Below are 18,269 nucleotides of genomic sequence, written 5' to 3'. Positions count from 1 at the left end.
GACTGTAATCCTGACAATCTCCAAAGCCTCAGAAAAAGACTGAAGCCAAGAGCCAAGAGTAATTTTCCAAAAGAAACATCCCGTTTTTGCCAGTTTTAGAGAACTAATCTGTTTCAAATTACCATTCAAGACCAGGGTCATCATCTGTTGGATATTACCTCTATTGTGTAAAAGAATACTATAAATGTTACCATGACATCCGAGAATAATCTATTTCTTTTAATTAACAGTCGAGAGTCGCTACGCCATTCAAATATTCATCAGTCATTGTCAATTAAAATGCCAATGTGTTTGTAACTATTTCGTAAACACTCCCTAGGATGCTTGTTTTAGCATTAGTCCCACGGTAAACATGAGTTAGTATTTTTTTGTTTTTTTTTGTTTTAATCATTTAAGCCCTTTTTATGAAACGTTTTCATTTCTGCAGAGCATAGTTTTCTCATCACCCAGGTCAAGAAGGAGCGCAAATTAGTTTCAGTCTGTCTGCGAGGGCATGCTAGTTATCAGAAATCCACTCTGTGTTATATTACTTCTCCATTCTTGTCATCTGCCTCACCACCACACTATGCAACACTGCCATAACGATGACAAGCACAGCAGTAAAGAAGTTCACTTTGTGCACTTTATCAATCTTCTTTTTTTTTTTTTTTTCCTTAGGAAAATTGGAACAGCAAAAGTACAGTATATAAGCCAAAAATGGAGTCTGTACAATGTTAACAAGCTTGAAAGTGAATATTTGGTATGAACACCTTTGTTCTTCAATACAGCCTGAACTCTCTTAGACAAGCTCTATTGTAATTTCTTCAGGAATCGTGCTCCATGGTGCGTTTTTACCATTATCATGCTCAAAAGTGAAGCTACTGCCAATCAGACACTTGACACAGACCAGTTGGTATTCAGGCTGGATCAGAATCTGATGGTACTGATGATACGTGAATTCCATCAATTTTGACAGGAGTTGTACCTCTCTCCTGACCTCCTCCATACACAGACCAGACCAGACCAATTAAAGATATCAAATTCATATTAATCACTCCATAAGACCTGTTCCCACTAATTTTCAGTCCAGTTCTTGTGTAATTTGCACAAAAGTATAGGTATTCTTTATTTAAGTAGAAGTTAAAAAGTACTGAAGTGCTTTTACTTCTTTACTTTATACAAGTTCAATCTGCTCTGAAATGTACTCAAAGAAGGAAAGTAAGTACTTTGTTGAAGGACATCATAAATCTAACCAGTTTATCCTGCACACTGTTTGTTTTGCAGATAGTTTCAGAAAACTTTCAAAAATTACCTGCCAGTTAAAAAATGTTTATCCCTTTTTTTGTTCGCTCTGCTTCTGTAAGTACTGAAGAAGTACTGCAACTAGAAGACAGAAGGACATCTGCACCAGTTCCAGATCGTTCTGCCCCCATGACAAAAGTACTATGAAGCTCTTTTTCATTTCCTTTTTATGCGATAATCCCTGGTAATGATTGCACCCATAAGATTTCTGTGTTTTTGTTCCCCGTTATTTACACTAGGCTCAAATCACTTTCATGCACATTGTGACCAGCTTCTAGTAAGAAATTACCTGAAGATCTAATTCAGGTTTTTTGTGCTAAGTTGTATGTTACCTGTAGACACAGAAGTGGTTCATCCCTTGAGTCAGGTGCTTTTTATATGATTGAATGATTTATGGGTGGCTTAACAAACAAATATTTCTCTGAAAATGGTCATATACAAGGACTGGACTGAAAACGATTGAAAAAGCAGACAATGTCCAAAGAGAAACTTTGAAAGACCGTTAAAAAAAAACAAAAAAAAACAAGAAATCTGTCTCCTTGGAACATTTTTACACAGCACTGTGATAATGATTGGCATATTTTGTATGTTTCTTAAAGAGAAGCTTGATAACAGATTAGGGTTTTTTGTTAGTAGCTTTAGAAAGATGTAGCTATGGTAGATGAGGCTTTAGAGTTCATTTTGTGAAAAAACTGGGATAAAATCGTTCCAAAAAGTAGCTCAGTCCCATAAAACAGAAAATATTGCTCCATCATTGCTGTTCCTCATCGGTACTGATTTGTCAAAGCTGTTTCTGATTTGTGGGCACTTATAGCTCCCAGTATAGCATTAGGGATGCGTTTAAAATGCTTATAATGTTCCAAGGATATGTCAGGTCATTTGACACAGTATAATGCTTATATTCTGGTGGTGACTTCGTGGTGAGGTGGGTCAACACATTCCTGATTTGCGACTGGGAGTAGACAAACCCAGCGTCAGGCGGTCACGAGCTAATGTACTCCTAGCGCCGTTCCCAAGCCAGGAAAAATGGGAGAGTTGCATCGGGAATGGCATCCGGTTTGGATCCATGTACTGTGGTGATTCGTTTGAAAAGAAGGGAGCAGCTGAAAGTACCCATAATGCTCATGTGCTGGTGATGCCAGTGTAGGAAAACCTTGATAAACTATCATTACTATCCAGTCAAGTGAATTTAACTCTTTGTTCTTTGCTTTGGCAGGGGACAACATCGGATGGGCAGATTTATTTGCCCGCACACTACAGAAGACTAACCCTGTGGACCAGTACTTCCTCAATGAGTGTTGTAAGTGTGTGTGTGCACATTAATACACCCCGGGGTAGAAATATGGGACTCTCCACCATTTGACCCTAGAACTGAAAAAGCTTCTCGGATGAGAGGTGAAACCAACCTAAAGAAGTCCAGACGCTTTTCTTTGCAAGCTCCTTAGACTACGATGACCTGGATGACTGAGAACCTTCACAGATACATTAATACATGTAGACCACAGAGAGACATGATACAAATGATCAAAGAAGGAAAATATGATCAGTTTTTGACATCAGCTAGCAAATAATACAAATGATGTGACCTAGAAAAGAAAAAGTTGCCCCACCAAAGATTAATGGACAGCAATTAGCAAATTCTGACAGCTGGATACGACAGCACACGACTCACAGAATTGACTGTTATGTTGACACTGAGGGAGAACTGTGTTGGGCTCTGGAGAAAAACAAATGCCATGTTTTCATTCGACAAATAATTTTCAATGAGCCTCTAAATAAAAAACAATGTGTGTGTGTCTGTGTGTAGTATTGCAGGAGTTTCCAGAGAGCTGTGACTGCATACAGACAGATGTTGAGTGTGTGGAGGTCAGCCTGCAGGATGTTCCGTCGCTCTCGCCAAATGTTACCTGGCTGTAAGTGTCCTTTGACTCCAAGCACTCTGTCCTCTTCAAGTGATTTGTTATTTTGTAGGTTAGGTTATTACAAGCTGTAACGGCTTGGCAGGTAACAACAGCCCATGTCATTGTGGGTGTGTCACCGTGGCAAAATATGGCCTTGAAGACAGCTATACGCCAAGAACAACAAAAGAGGTAGTTTTGAGTACTCAAAGGTGTTTCTCTGTCTGTCACAGTCCCACAACCATACATGGTACAGCCACAAAGGTTTACAGGTTTGGAGAGCCCATGGATACTGACTAAATGGAGAAAAACCTCTCTGCATGTCTCTAAAGAAAAGAAAAAAAAAAAATATATATATATATATTTCTCATTAATCTTGCTTTTCTCATTCCATCAGCTCAATTGCTTGTTACTGTAATAATTTATTGATCCATTGATTTGAATACTGAAGATAAAAGTTTAAAAAATTGAGATTGAAAAGTTGAAAAGATTTTTATTTATATTTTAGATCTATATTAAAATATTGAAGCACAGTTTAATATCCTGGGGGAAAAAATAGGGTATGATTGTCAGCAGACTAATTACAAAAGGTATACTGAGCCTTGTGTGAATTGCAGCTACAGTTCTTTCAAAAATCGCATTCACTTATTTTTATTAGTCAGTGCCAAATTAAATTTATATATATTATACATATTTCTGCATGCCTGTAGTTTGTGTGATGGTTTATTGCACATAACGTGTCAGACATTTCATCGCTTTCTCTCCGTTTTTTCCTCTTTGTGCAAAACGTATGTTTGTGTTTTTCTTACAGCCACATTTGATGGGTTGTGTTACAGGTCCCTGAGGAGCAATGAGATCCGAGTGTTGTCCGATTTTGTTTTCTCAGAATACTCTGCCCTGGAGAGACTGTGAGTATTTTTATGCTGCCATCCTTGTGTTTTTGTTTTTTCGCTGTCTGTTTCTGGGCAATTTAGTTTTTAGTAATGGCAAATGTCAAATCACTTTTATTTGATTTTATCCTTCCTTTAGAATCTGTAGTAATAGTAGCTCAGAAATGACAACGGCTCAAGGGGTGTATTGATTTCTACACTTTTCATACACGTTTTCATTTAGTAGTTTGGTACAGCTGCCTTATAGTGTGACATACTGGACCTGAGCATCCAGTTTTTCCAGTAGATGACTGTTCCATCTACTTGTCTGTTGACAAGAAGATACATTTTCTGTGTTATTTCTTAATAATCATGTAATAAAGGGTAACAATAATATTTCTCTTACAGGTGAAAATAGGATTTTAAGAGCATATGAAAGTTTTCTGTTTTTCCTATTGTCTCAAACATAGTTTGAAATAAAAGAGCATTTGTTATTTTTATTCTGTTCTGTTTTCAGGTTTCTGCAGAACAACAGCCTCCACTTCATATCTAAGCATGCATTCAGCAGTCTGCACAATCTAAAGAGGTTGTAAGTATCCTGCCTCGTTTCCCCTGAAGCAAGTGTATTAATTTTGTTTTCCTTCAGTTCTCTTTTGTGTTACAGGTCAACTTCAATTAATTTTTTTTAACCTGAGTGGTACTCATTTCTTACATGGAGAAAAGCAGTTGTAATTTGTGTTTTGACTCCAGGCTTTTCTGTGGAGTCTGTGGGAATGAGCAAAGCTGTGCATTTAAAAAAAAAAAAAAAAACAAAGAGAGAGAGAGAGATTTAGTTTATGAAATGTCAACAAATAAAACTGTGGAAAAAATGCCATCATTTATTTAAACTGTCTAAAGATGACTTCAATTTTTGTCTGACCAAGAATCATACCCAAAACTACGGGTATGTCCTATGATTATACCTTTGCTGTATTTTGTTACTTTCAAATGTAGTCATTATAGTTGCCTTTTTTTATGACCAAACTTCTTGTGCTTTTCATGCTTTCTCTCAGGTTTCTCAGTGAGAACTTAATCTCCTTCCTCAGTCCCGGTGTGTTCGGGGATCTAAATCAATTGGAGTGGCTGTAAGTAACTCAAAAGCATACAGATGTGCACTTTCAATAGGCACAAATACAAATACATGGTAGCAAGGAGACTGTGTTAAAAAAAGTTATCCAAAGACTGCAACATTTTGTTAATTTTGCTTTTAATTTTAAAGGTTGAGATGCAAAAGTTGTCCATTTGATCCACAGGTTGGAAACAAATCCACTAGCTGGATATAAAATTATTTATTTAAGCAGCAGAGTGGAGAAGTGGAAATGGTGCAAAAATAACAAGTTTAAACGGTGCACAGATGTGTGGATTGAGCTTTTTTTCTACCCGTGAAATCTTACTTGACTCAAGTAGTTTTTTCCCTTCTTTCTAAATTCTTCTGTAAAACACAAGAGCTAATGTTGTACTGTATGCTGCTATTGTGAAATACTGAAAATCACATTTGTTTAAAAATCATATTGGGTCACATTTGTAACACTTATCTAAAGAAATTGTAATCACCAATGACTTATTTAATGCAATTAAGCAGTCAAACTGGGTAATCTTGTTTTGTGTGTCAGGATGTTGGACCATAACCCGCTAAGCAGCTTGTCCCAGGACACCTTCACTGGGCTCCAGTCTCTCATGTATTTGTGAGTTGCATTTTTCTTTTAATATTATGTAATAATTTTGACTTGGATTTGTTTCTAGTCTAGGTCTACTCTGAGGTCTTCACTTACAAAATCAAAAGTCTTAAACTCTTGCAAACCTGAAAGCACTCAGTAGGAAAATAAACCTTACTTTGCAGCACATGTAAAAAAAAAGTGTTTATCATCTTACAAAAGTAATATCGTGCATTGCACTGAACTTTACTTATCTTTAAATATGCTACAATGCAAGCTATTTGCAAGAGGAAAGGTGAGAGTAAATCTATGATTAATGTTAAGAATTAAGTTTAATGCATGTTTAACTTCATATTACTGTTGCTTATGAGGGAGCTAGCATGCAGTACGGAGGCCTGTCAGGACAAAAATGAAGCCGCTAATTCCAGTGCACTTCAGATCACTTTGAGGTTTTCGTCATCTGGAATCTTTCACTTTGATAGTTGTGTAATATCTTCCATATTCTTGGTTTCTACGCCCACTCATTTTATTCATTAGTCAAAAACCGGCCTGGCTTTAAGTGATGCAGAACAAGGTTTGTCTCTAAGAGTAGAGAACTTTCAAAATAATTGATGTTATGAATATAAGAAATATGAGATAACTATTGTTCTTGTAGTTTCATTTCCACTGAAGTCACAGCAAAGTGGATTCAGCCTCTCTTTTTATTTTGCTCAGTAGCAGTTACATGTTTTTGATTATCAACAACAATTTCATGGATTAACAGAATTTTTTTGTTTCCTTTTATTTTTTTCATGCTCACTAAAATATTTTTGAATGTTTGCCTCTGCCACTGGTTTCTCTCAAGACTTGTACCAACGATGATGTTTCATCTTTTATTTTGGGTTTTTATGAATGTCTTACAACAGGCATTGATTTTGTCACATAATGCTGGTTCAAGGACCTAAATGCAGACTCGGGAGATAAAATCATCAAACAAAAGGCAAACTTCTTATTGAAGGTGGTGGCAGGGCACATTGGGACAAAAATGAAATCCAAATTCTTCAAACGAGCAGTGACACAGCGATGATTCAACAGACACAGTGAGAAAGACTTCAAGGAAAGACGAGTCTATTTATACACATACGCATACTCTAAGGTCATCAGGGTAAGTGAAAGCAGAAGGTAAACAAGACACAGTTTGAAGACAATGAAGTCAGCGAGACAAGAGGAAGGAAGTAAAACTAAACTCAAGACACGGGACAAATAACTGCCCAAACAAAATGGAAAGTTAGAAACAATAACTAAACAGAGAAATGCAGACAAATAAATACACTTGACATGAAACACTAAAGGATTAAAAAACAACCTCTAATACAAACCAAAATGAGAGTTAAGAGCAAAACAAAATAAACGCTATAACCAAACTAAGAACTGATGATCGAAGATTTTAGTAAACAAGGCCAAATATTCCAAAGAGTCCAATATCCTGGGCCATGACACACTTCTGATTAACTAAGCTGAATTTAGGGCAGCTGATAGTAGGCTAACTAATCCATTGAGGCCTGGCTTAATTTGAGCTTAGTCTGTGAAACCAGCCATTTAAGGGAGGGAAGAAAGACTGTGACAGGAAGTTTTGTCATATTCCTTTGAACAACCGTTTTACCTACTTTCACTTAACCCCTTGAACTCAACACAGAGATATAGTGGTAGAAATGTGAATACTGGAGTAAAGTGATGACAAGTAACACGCTTAACTTCGTTTTTCATGACTCACAGACTACTTTAATCATATTTTAATATACTTTCTGAAACCTGAGCTGTCGTTTGGGAAGTATTTTTAATTTCTCCCAGCTGTTTGGGTTTAGTTGGATCAGATAATGTAAAAAATAAAAAAAAATCATAATCTTTTAACAGATATTAAGTCATCTTATGGGGACAATGGCTTAATATCAACAAAGTATTAAACACTTTACTGAGCAGAATGACGTATAAGGTGCAGAAAAGCCAAAACGTTATGTACCCATATGACGCAGGGTCTCAGGAGGTCAGGTCCTAAAGCCCTGGATTAATTTACACTAGGTAATGCTCAATCTCTCTTTACCTATTTTCCGCCCATCGTTCCCTTTAGATTAATTCCTTCTACTCTGTCCACTCTGACTCATAGACCTGGCCTAGCTCAACCCTAGCTGCTGCTCTTTCCACGACATGAGAACGTGATTTTGGTTCTCACAATACAATTTCTTGGAAATCAACTTCAGACCCGTCACCCTGAGCTGCATCTGCTTGGCTCATTCTCTGCATGTTTTCTTAAATCCAACCACAACAGGTATCCGTCTCACGAAATAACCCTTTTAATGTTTATGTTTCAGACATAAAATGTGTTCTCACTCCACCTGCCTCCTCAAAGAGTGTTTGCACTTCCACGGAGGGACTGTTAGACGGGGATGACCATATGTCTCTCATTTGATTCCCCATTCATCTTTGGAATCAGAGTCCCTTGTCCTTACTGCCCGCTGAAGTGTTGCCACCCAAAATATTAAACATTGTTTTGATATGGAAACTGTTTCAGAGTTGAGGTCTGCCTGTGCCATAATTCTTAAGCAAATAGGGATTTTTTTACTCCACATAGTTAAAACCCCATCAGCTACCATTTATATAGCTGGCTCAATGTCTGATTTTTTTTTCTTTTGTTCATCTCAGCATCAGCAGAGATTTGAAGAAAGAAAATTACAGTGAACAGTTTGGTACATCCATTCTGTTATTGTTTGGCAGTGCAGTTGTGAGCATATGTCATTCCTGCCTTGGAAGAACTTATGTATCTAGCATATTTCTTGAGGAATGAAGCACGCTTCTCATTGGTTAGAGGGAAGTCAGTTTGACACAACTGTCCAAGTCCAGAACTGGCAAAACATCCCTACACTTGAATATTCCTACCACCTCATTTCAGTGTGGGCTTGATGCGCTGCCATATCATTCTCTGTCTTGTACATCTCAGACTTCTATTACTGGCAGAAACCAAAAACTTGGTTTCATCAGAAAACTGAGTTTTCCAGTCATCCGCGGTGAAATGCGGATATGTCTAAGCCAGGGCTGCCCAATCCCAGTCCTCGAGAGCTACTATCCTGCAGCTTTTAGATGCATCCCAACTCCAACACAGCTGAATCAAATGGTTTGATTACCTCTTCAGCATGCCATCGTGTTTGGCAAAGGCCTGATAACAAGCCATTCATTTGATTTGGGTGTGTGGGAACAAGGATGCATCTAAAAGCTGCAGGACGGTAGCTCTCGAGGACCGGGATTGGGCACCCCTGGTCTAAGCCCACCCAAAGCATCTGGACATGTGTTCCTTTCCCGAGAAGTGATTTAGAAGAGACCTTTTTCTATCACTGATGAGAAGCTTGATGTGTATCTTCTTTGAGGTCATAGCATTTTGGTCTCTCCGGCCATGCTTTGGATAAAAATGCTCCAGTTTCAACCCCTTGTTTTATAGCAGGTGAACAATGGCTGCAAGATCATTTAGTTAATTAGCCTCTAATAAATGTAATACATCCACCTGTGTGATATGAACAAAAGATACAACTCAAGGAACTGTAAGCTTTTAGATAAAACAGGTCCGTGCAAAACAATCAAGCTTCAACTTCATGGAGAGAAAAAAAATACTCAGAATTTCTGATTTTCTCAGCAAAGATGTACCTGTAACTTTATTTTGAAAGGTTCGTGGGTGGACATTCTTTTGTACATGCAAATATACTTACTAGAGATGGACTGATCCGATATTACATATCGGTATCGGTCCGATACTGACGTAAATTACTGGATCGGATATCGGAGAGAAATAAAAAATGTAATCCGATCCATTAAATATCAAAAAAGCACCACACAAAACTTTCGACACGGCGTAACTCTCCTCATAACCGTACCACGTTGGAGCAGTGTGCTCACGTGATAGAGCGGCTTTGTGTATTTGTAGCTTCGCTACCAAACCAGCATTTCATCTCCGAGGAAGTGATCCCAGAGAAGTAAAGCAAGTGTGTAAGTTCATCTCTGAATGTTTGTAAAGCATTCCCGCGTTAAGCTTAACAACCCATATATGGAGCGACTGCCTCTTCTCTCCCCCTCCCTCTCCTGCTGCTACTTCAATCATGAAACTGCTTAATGATCAGCTGATCGGCTTTTCTGTCGCGAGTCCGTCTCTCTTGTTTGTTTATCTCCCACTTTGCACCAGAAAGAGGAAACCAGCGGCTGAATAACAGAAGCACGTTTAAGCTTGATAATCTGTTGTTAAAATTTATTTAATATTACTTTCTAGACCAGGATCCTTTTCTATGCAGCTGATGGCTGGTAACTGTGCAGGGGCGGATCTAGCAAAGTTTAGCCAGGGGGGCCGATAGGACATGAACAGGGAGAAGGGGGCACAAAGACATACTTTTCTTTCTTATTCTCATTTAAAATGTCTAGCTTTTATTAAATAATTATCTGAATCTTACACCCAAAGTTTTAATTTGATGTAAAATGTAAATAAGTCCATTACTGTATATAGTAACTATTAAGTCTAATATACCCTAGTAAGCTATATTACTTTTTCCTTTGGGGAGGTACCATCTGTGCAGTCTGCAGTTCTGTTAAAGAAAGATGTTGAATCTATTTAATAATTCTTGAAAAATAATTAATTTCTGTGCATTTTCTTTCACACTGCATCAAATTAAGGTTGATTACGTCGATTAAGCATCATGAGGTGGAGGGTGGTTCCTTATTTTTTTTGTTTGTTTTTTTGTTTTGTTTTTTTGCTGGGAGTTTTAGAGCCCTATTAGTTAGGTTGCTTACTCTTTAAAATATCAGAATAGGGAGGATGGAGTAGGTTTAAGTTTATTAGATTGATCAGTATTGCTGAACTATGAAATATTTTGGGTGCAGTGCATTTTTTGCATACAGATATAACAGAATAGCTTTAGTGTTTGTTTGTTTTTTTGTTTTTTTTAACTTAAGTATGAACTTATACAAAAAGCAGCAAGATATTAAAAAAACGTTTTATTGATTAAAAAACACATTATGTCGGATTCATATTGGTATCGGCCGATATCCAAATTTATGATATCGGTATCGGACATAAAGTGCTATCGTGCCATCTCTAATACTTACCTTTCAAAATGTATATAAAAGTTCCTGGGACATAATTTAATAACATCCCAAAGTCATATAAACTGTGTGATAATGTCGTGTATACACTAACTTTTCTTTTTAGAATTTACAGCCTGCCTTGCTGGTGAAATAACAGCCTGTACATAAACAAAGATAATAAAGTTATGAGTCAAGTATATGACATGTGAACATTTTTCCATGCAAACATGTTGCTGCTTCATGCTGTCTGTCTGACTTTTGACTCACTTTTGCTTGACTGACCCCCGATCCTACACTCTGAGGATCAGCACATTTATATATGGATGACAAGAATTCCAGGAGTAAATTGGCCCTTAAAAGTCACAGTCTAAGCCTTACATCTGTTTAGTAGTCACTCTACAACTCTGTTCAGTCCTATTTAGTTTTGCGATTAAATGTCTTCCTCCCCCCTTCAGGTCCATGGTGAACACTTCACTGCAGCAGCTTCCTCATCCAAGCTTCTGTCAACACATGCCTGCCTTGGACTGGCTGTGAGTGAGAGTGTACTTGTGTGCATGCAGGTGTGTAGTGCATGTGATGTTAGTGCACTAAAAAGTGTAGCAGTTATGCTGATGTGTGTTTGTCCTTGTTTGCATATATAAATAACAAATTAAACTGGTATTATAGAGGTGATACTGAGTTGCATGACGGTTTGAGTCAGCCGATATCTCTGGGGTTGCTCAGATTTGCTTTATTTTTTTCTGAGCAGATTAAGTGCAAGAAAAAATATTCCATTTATTTTTTCTTTCATAACTTTTACCAAAGATCTATGAAAATTACACCCTTATATTTGTATGTTTAGTAAATGTACATTTTTATTTTCCCTCTCCTCCTGTTTTCACTACTCTCAGGGATCTTGAGGGAAACCAGATTCAAACTCTTAACTACTCTATCTTAAAGACATGCAGCAAGCTTGAAGTTTTGTGAGTATCCTGCTTTATTAAAAGTTCAATAAGAATGCTGAAAGCTCAGGGTTTAAATCTGCGCACCACACAGAAAGTTTCCCAAAAGATAAGGTAACGAGAGGTGTTGTTTGATCTTCAGATGCTGCATATATACTCAGCAGCTACTTTGTTAGGTACACTTGTTGAACTACTCAATAACACAAATATCTAATCGGCCAAACAAATAGCCGCAACTCTGTGCATGTAGGCATGAAAACATGGTCAAGACGACCTGCTGAAGTTCAAATGAATGTCACGAGGCTGAAGAAGTCACTTGAATGAGTGACAAAACGTTTCTCCCACTGAAAACACTATGCCCAGATGAACATAATCAAGTTTTTAGGATGTCTAAAGAAGACTGTAAAAATGTTGTCTGGTCTCATGAGTCATGATTTCTGTTGCAACATCTGGATGTTAGCATTTGGCATTAACAACAAGAAAGCATGGATCCATCCTGCCTTGTGTCAAAGCTCGGGTTAGTGGTGGAATAGTGTTGGGGATATTTTCTTGGCACACGTTGTGTCCCTTCAGACCAGTGGAGCATTGTTTAAACACAACAGCCTACCTGAGTATTGTTGCTGACCATGACCACAGTGCACCCATCTTCTCATGGCTCAGATCACTTCGAACTGGTTTCTTGGACATGGCCTCTCAACATCTCAACCCAGTAGAGCAGGTGTTTCAAACACAATGGCCCAACAAAGACAAAACTATGCATAAGACAAGACCCCCCCCACAGCCATTCAAATTAGTAGATAAACAATTAAATAAAAAGTTTGTGTCTTTCATTTTTTTGCATTTTACAAAGTGTCCACAGTAAAAAGAATCACTTGTTGAAATGTTGCTCGTGTCAGAACTATAACAGAATGTGATATAGATACAATATTACAGCTGTTGCATTGTTAGTCTACAGCAAGTGTTAGTTAAGTGTAATGAGGATGTGTTTGTGCATGTTTAATATATCTCTGAGGTCTCAGTTGTGCCTAAACGCAGTTAATGTTGTGTTTACAGGAAATACATTAGAAATGATGGACTTTTCATATATCAATGCAGTTAGTTAATCATCCTTAAGGGACTTAAGTGGCTTAAGTTTTTAGAAAATCTCCCACTTTAATCCTTTAATTATGTTTTATTCATTTTATTTTATCTGTTCATCTAAGTTTATCTCCTGTTCTCTCCCCTTGGCGCGCCCACCCTCAGACACACTTGTTTTCTTTTTATTTATTTCATTAATTAACAAAACAAATTCTGCTGTGCAATCAGATCTTTAAGAAATTGGTCAAACAAGCATAGAAATAGAAATTGGCGCAACTAAATGTGACTATCAGGCCTGGCCTAAACTTGCTTGGAAACTTGGCTCAGGCCAAAAATTACACTGTGGTAGGCAGGCCTGCTGATCTTGGCTTAATTAGGCTTCTCACCAGCTCTTTTCCTGCAGTCATACTTGGAGTTGGCCTCGGCATGCAATCATGTCACTAGACCCAATAGCTCTGGAGAATATGCTTAAGTAAAGCTTTTCCTGGGCACATTGTGCTCTTCATTTATTTTTATCCCAGATGTGGAGGGTCACTGGGTTAAATAGGACATAAACAGAAATTAATGCTCTGGGTTTTAGTCTGCCAGGTTATTATTCCAGGTCCGTCACTACCATGTGACAGTGAGCTTGTGGGATGGCACCTATTCATTCACTTGTCACCACATCTGCCAGAACACCATGTCTGTTGATTCAACTATAGGGTCAGTGGATTGTGTATATGGATCTTTTGCTTCCCACTGTCAACACGATCACCTCATACACCAACAGAAGCCAGACAAATGCCATACACTTAAATTTAAGCTCTTCCACTTCGGTGAGCCAAGTCGCAATCTCCTTGGTGGATGCTGCATCCCTGACCTCACCAAGGCTGCCGACTTGCTGTTTCACAAATGGCCCTGCAAAGCCCAACAGTAAAGCCTGTTGTTTTTAGGACCTATCAGAGCAGCTCATGTGCCTCAGAGGAGGTTAAACTGAGATCTAGACAGAAGTGCAATCAAGGTTTGTTTCAAATGAATGCATGTGCGGCATTTTTAAACTCCACAAATAAAAACACAACATAGGGCTGAGAGGAGATGAGCCATGAGGTTTGGCAGTGAAATGAGCTGAATTAGAGGAAAGGATTCACACGAAGTTCAGTGAGTACGGAGGCCTAAGCAGGGTCATGCAAACTTTGAGGACATGGTTAAGACTGACTAAAGTAAATGAGATTGTATCCATTTATACCAGTTTTCCAACAGCACTTTGCAGCTCTCTGCATGGTTTCTGACAGCAGCTCTGCCTTCTTCAGGTTACTGATAGACAACAGGATTAGGACAATTCCCGAAAACACCTTCCAGTCTCTGTGGAAGCTGGCCGAACTGTGAGTAAGAGCATATTCACAGAAAGCCAGTAAAACCATGTCAAAATAAATAAATAAATATACACCACTGTCTTCAAGTTCACTCAAAGAGATTCTGGTGAGGCTGGTGTTAGAGAGGTTTTGTTCTGATGAGATATGAAGTGTCAGGGATGAGTAAGAAAAGAAACCTGTGTAGAATTTCATGCAAACATTATGTATCTGCACATTTATTTAAAGCCTTTGCTGTTTTCTATGCATGTTTACGCTGTCCATGTTTGGAATTGAATGAGAAAAATGTAAATGTGCTATAAAATGAGTCAGGAGGTTTAATTTTTCCCTTGTTTCTCTTTCATCCTCTTTAGGGATCTGTCTAGGAACAGGATTAGGGAGCTGCCAAAAAACACCTTCAAGAGTCTCTCCAATTCCCTCCTTAAACTGTGAGTAAATGATAGTGTGGAAAATCATTCGTCATTATGTGGGTTTTTTAACAGGACTGAATTAGGACAAGGTCTAAAGTAGGATTAAGAAAAAATAACTTTGTGAAGGTTTCTGAGAATGTGACTTATTCTTAGTGGGATACATGGTGGCTGTAATCAGATGCAGAATAAAACTATTTTTGTTGGAAGCTCTGAAAGAAAGAATTTATAATGTAAAAGAAAAATCAATCACGAAACTGTTGCATTGAGTTAAAATAATAAGTGCAAGCATCATATTTTTAGATAAACTGAGTTTATTTATGTGCCAATTCTATATAATCCTCCATTAATCCTCTTACTTCATTTTCATTTAGTGGTATTTTGAGCTTCTTTTCCACTGTGTGAGAGGAAAATGATATATAGTAATGTAACATAAGAAATATTTACAAACTGAAGACAGGCAGTAAAATCCTGCATCAAACTGCAGTATGTAGTAGGGTTTTTTTGTACTTGATATTTAAGTATTACTTCACTGTTTGTGAACCACAATGTATGATGACTTTGACTTCTCTGATGTAGGCGGTTTCAAAGGCTCATCAAATCAAATATGATACACTCAGCGTTACAAGGTTAACTCTGATCGTCCGTGTAACTCACAGTTTTAGAGCTGCTCCTCGTATGCATTGTGTCGTGCATTAAGGCATATGGACTGTTTTGATTTTGTAGTGTTAATTGTATGTATAAAATGTCTCAGCCTTTTCTATGCATACTCAAATCTTCCACTTATTACGTAAAAACAACATTTCTGTACTTTTGCCTCTGAGTGCTGAAGGGAAAAAATTTATCAAAATGAATGAACTTTGAGACAAACCTGTTTATGAGCAGCAGCTGAAGACCTTTTTTTGGGAAAGGAGGGGCCAGGACTGGAGATGCTGTCAGTCAGAGTAACAGCGCATGAATAATTGCTTTCATAAAACTATTGCGCTCCAGTTGGTCCGCTGGCTCCGTGTGTGTGTGTGTGTGTGTGTGTGTGTGTGTGTGTGTGTGTGTGTGTGTGTGTGACTCCCTAACGATCACTAGCTAAGACTTAACTAGAACAATGAGATTAGGCTATTTTCCACAGCACGAGCTATCCATGGAAACGTTTTTGAGTCTTGTTGATCTCACACCTCACAGGAAAGAGACAGGCGGAAAAGGCGGATTAGGGGTCTGCTATTTGAATCACTCGCATCACAGAAGAATTGGTGTTTATTGAGACTTTTGGGACAATCTGCTGTCCTCATTCGATGTCACATAATGCACATACAGTAACACATCCAATGGAGTGCATCCCCCTTTCAGTGACAAAACGGGCCTGGCCCATCAAGGGTTGGACTCGACTAGACCCCGGAAGGTGTGCTGTGGTATCTGGCACCAAGATGTTAGCAACAGATCCTTCCATCGTGTAAACTGTGAGGTGGCGCTTCCATGGATCAGACTTATTTCTCCAGCACATCCTACAGGTGCTCGATTGGATTGAGATCTTAGGAATTTGGAGGCCATGTGAACACCTCAAACTCATCGTTGTGCTACTTTTTGCTTTTTGGTGCCCTGCAGTGGACACACTGGGTCCAAAAAGCAGCATGGTCAACATGGGTACCATGAATGATCTGTGAAAATGCAGCACAATACACAACAAACTGTGATGCACAGTATATTCTGACATGTTTTCATCAGTTTGCAGTACAACAGCTCATATGTTGGATCGGACCACACAAGCCAGCCTTCGATTCCCACGTGCATCAATGACCCTGCTGCTGGTTCACCACTGTTCTTTCGTTGAACCACTTGGGATAGATAGTGACCACTACAGACTGGGCACACCTCAAAAAAGCTGCTCTGACCCAGTCGTCAACCCATTACAGTTTGGCCCTCGTCAAACTCGCTGAAATCCCTACGCTTGCCTTTTTTTTTTTCTTGGAAGTGCAGGCTGATCTCACAGATCACTGCTGTCACTTCAAAAGCTGTCCATCGTGAAGTGACTTACAAAGCAGGAAAAAATTTATTATGTCAAAGTATCAAAATATGCTATTGCACAGATCTATCCTGCCATTGCTCATTGCAACATTTCTGGCTTGTAGTTATTCAGGCCCTCTAAAGAAGACTTTAAATCTACTCTAAACTATGTAATCTGAGCAGGGGGAAAAGTGCAGAAAGCATTCTGTATCTAATGTCAGGTGTAATTGGACACAGACCTGTTTTTTTACTTGTTTTAAACAATCAAGGATGTCAGGAATGTACTGTCATTTGGCCATTTGTTATATTTCATGTTGACAGGCTTTGTTGTGTTTATCATCTGTTTCTTGTTTCAGAAATATCTCCCATAATCCTCTCCTCCGTATTCATCCAAGCCATTTCCACCACCTGACACATCTTCAGTCTCTGTAAGTACTCTGACATATACACGTTTGCCTGTTTTTATACATGTGAGGACCTTTATTGCCCTGAGCCTCAAACATCACAACTACATGCTTAATTTTAATAACTTTCCTCTAAATGTTATTCTAACCTCAATCATGAATACTAGTTTAAATCTTCAAACACTTCTTTGAAGTCATCTGGGACTCTCCAGAATATCTTTCTAATGCATTAATGGCTTCTTCACTTTGATGTCTTAATGCTGAAATTGGTCTTCAGAGTTTGCTGTAGTCTAGTGCGGTGGTGAAATCTGTTATTTCCTACAGAGCGCTGGAGGGAATTGAGATCGCAGATATTCAGACTAAGGTGTTCCTTCCCATGAAGAACCTCTCCCACATGTATGTGTAACACACAGCCGTCACTTCAGAAGAACCAGCATGTTTTGTCATCTCTTCTTTGTCGGTTGTGTTTTTGTTTGTTTTTTACAATTTTTCTCTTTTCTCTACAAGCTATTTCAAGAAGTTTCAGTACTGTTCCTATGCACCTCATGTGAGGTCCTGTAAACCCAACACAGATGGCATCTCTTCTTTTGAGGACCTCCTGGCTAACATGGTGCTGCGGGTGTCTGTCTGGGTCATGGCCCTCATCACCTGCTTTGGTAATCTGTTTGTCATCGGCATGAGGTCGCTGATTCGTGCTGAGAACAACCTGCATGCTGCCTGCATCAAAGTTCTCTGCTGTGAGTAACAACGTAGCACCGGGTGAGACAGTCTCGCAAAATAAAAGTACTTGTAAAAGCAGCAATAAATCTAAATGTCAAGCTGTTCTTTTGGAAAGTGAATAAGTCAGCTTAGCCTTGCTTCTATCCAATGAAACAGGATGAAGAAGTTTGTTATACTGGGATGGGATCAAACTGCTTGGAGACTTCCCAATCTACACACTTCTCCTTCATTCTCCTCTTTCACATTCCCTGTGCCTTTCTATGCCACTGTTGCAAAGCCTACTCCAAAAATGCAAATCCAACAACCTCGCACAGCCATTGAAGTGGAGTGGACCAACATTCCACAGGCCACAATTGACAATCTGATAGACTCCATGCGACGATGTGTTGCACTGCATGAGGCAAATGGTGGTCACACCAGATACTGACCGGTTCTGGGACCCCAGACCCCCAATAGCGCAAAAAAACTGCACATTCCAGGGTGGCCTTTTGTTGTGGGCAGTCTGAGGTACACCTGTGCACTACTCATGATGTCAGA

General features: G+C 38.7%; 1 protein-coding gene across 1 annotated transcript in view; it reads left to right on the top strand.

Annotated features, from left to right (window-relative positions):
- rxfp2a (relaxin family peptide receptor 2a) overlaps nucleotides 1-18,269 on the top strand; it is a 39,971-nt gene that overhangs the window by 15,999 nt on the left and 5,703 nt on the right. The window contains exons 3-15 of the mRNA XM_086308937.1: nucleotides 2,498-2,581; nucleotides 3,089-3,194; nucleotides 4,016-4,087; nucleotides 4,566-4,637; nucleotides 5,101-5,172; nucleotides 5,701-5,772; nucleotides 11,295-11,369; nucleotides 11,730-11,801; nucleotides 14,147-14,218; nucleotides 14,560-14,634; nucleotides 16,965-17,036; nucleotides 17,337-17,408; nucleotides 17,520-17,749. Of these exons, the coding sequence (XP_086165063.1) occupies nucleotides 2,498-2,581; nucleotides 3,089-3,194; nucleotides 4,016-4,087; nucleotides 4,566-4,637; nucleotides 5,101-5,172; nucleotides 5,701-5,772; nucleotides 11,295-11,369; nucleotides 11,730-11,801; nucleotides 14,147-14,218; nucleotides 14,560-14,634; nucleotides 16,965-17,036; nucleotides 17,337-17,408; nucleotides 17,520-17,749 (1,146 nt within the window). The remainder of the gene's footprint in view (nucleotides 1-2,497; nucleotides 2,582-3,088; nucleotides 3,195-4,015; nucleotides 4,088-4,565; nucleotides 4,638-5,100; nucleotides 5,173-5,700; nucleotides 5,773-11,294; nucleotides 11,370-11,729; nucleotides 11,802-14,146; nucleotides 14,219-14,559; nucleotides 14,635-16,964; nucleotides 17,037-17,336; nucleotides 17,409-17,519; nucleotides 17,750-18,269) is intronic.

The sequence above is a fragment of the Aulonocara sp. 'chitande type north' Nkhata Bay genome, linkage group LG10, assembly GCF_057382095.1.
Source record: "Aulonocara sp. 'chitande type north' Nkhata Bay isolate Kocher_YH1m ecotype deep benthic linkage group LG10, A_spYH_male_GT1.1, whole genome shotgun sequence".
NCBI lineage: Eukaryota > Metazoa > Chordata > Actinopteri > Cichliformes > Cichlidae > Aulonocara > Aulonocara sp. 'chitande type north' Nkhata Bay.
Note: the sequence above shows the minus strand (reverse complement) of the source record. Positions and strands in the feature narration are given on the sequence as shown.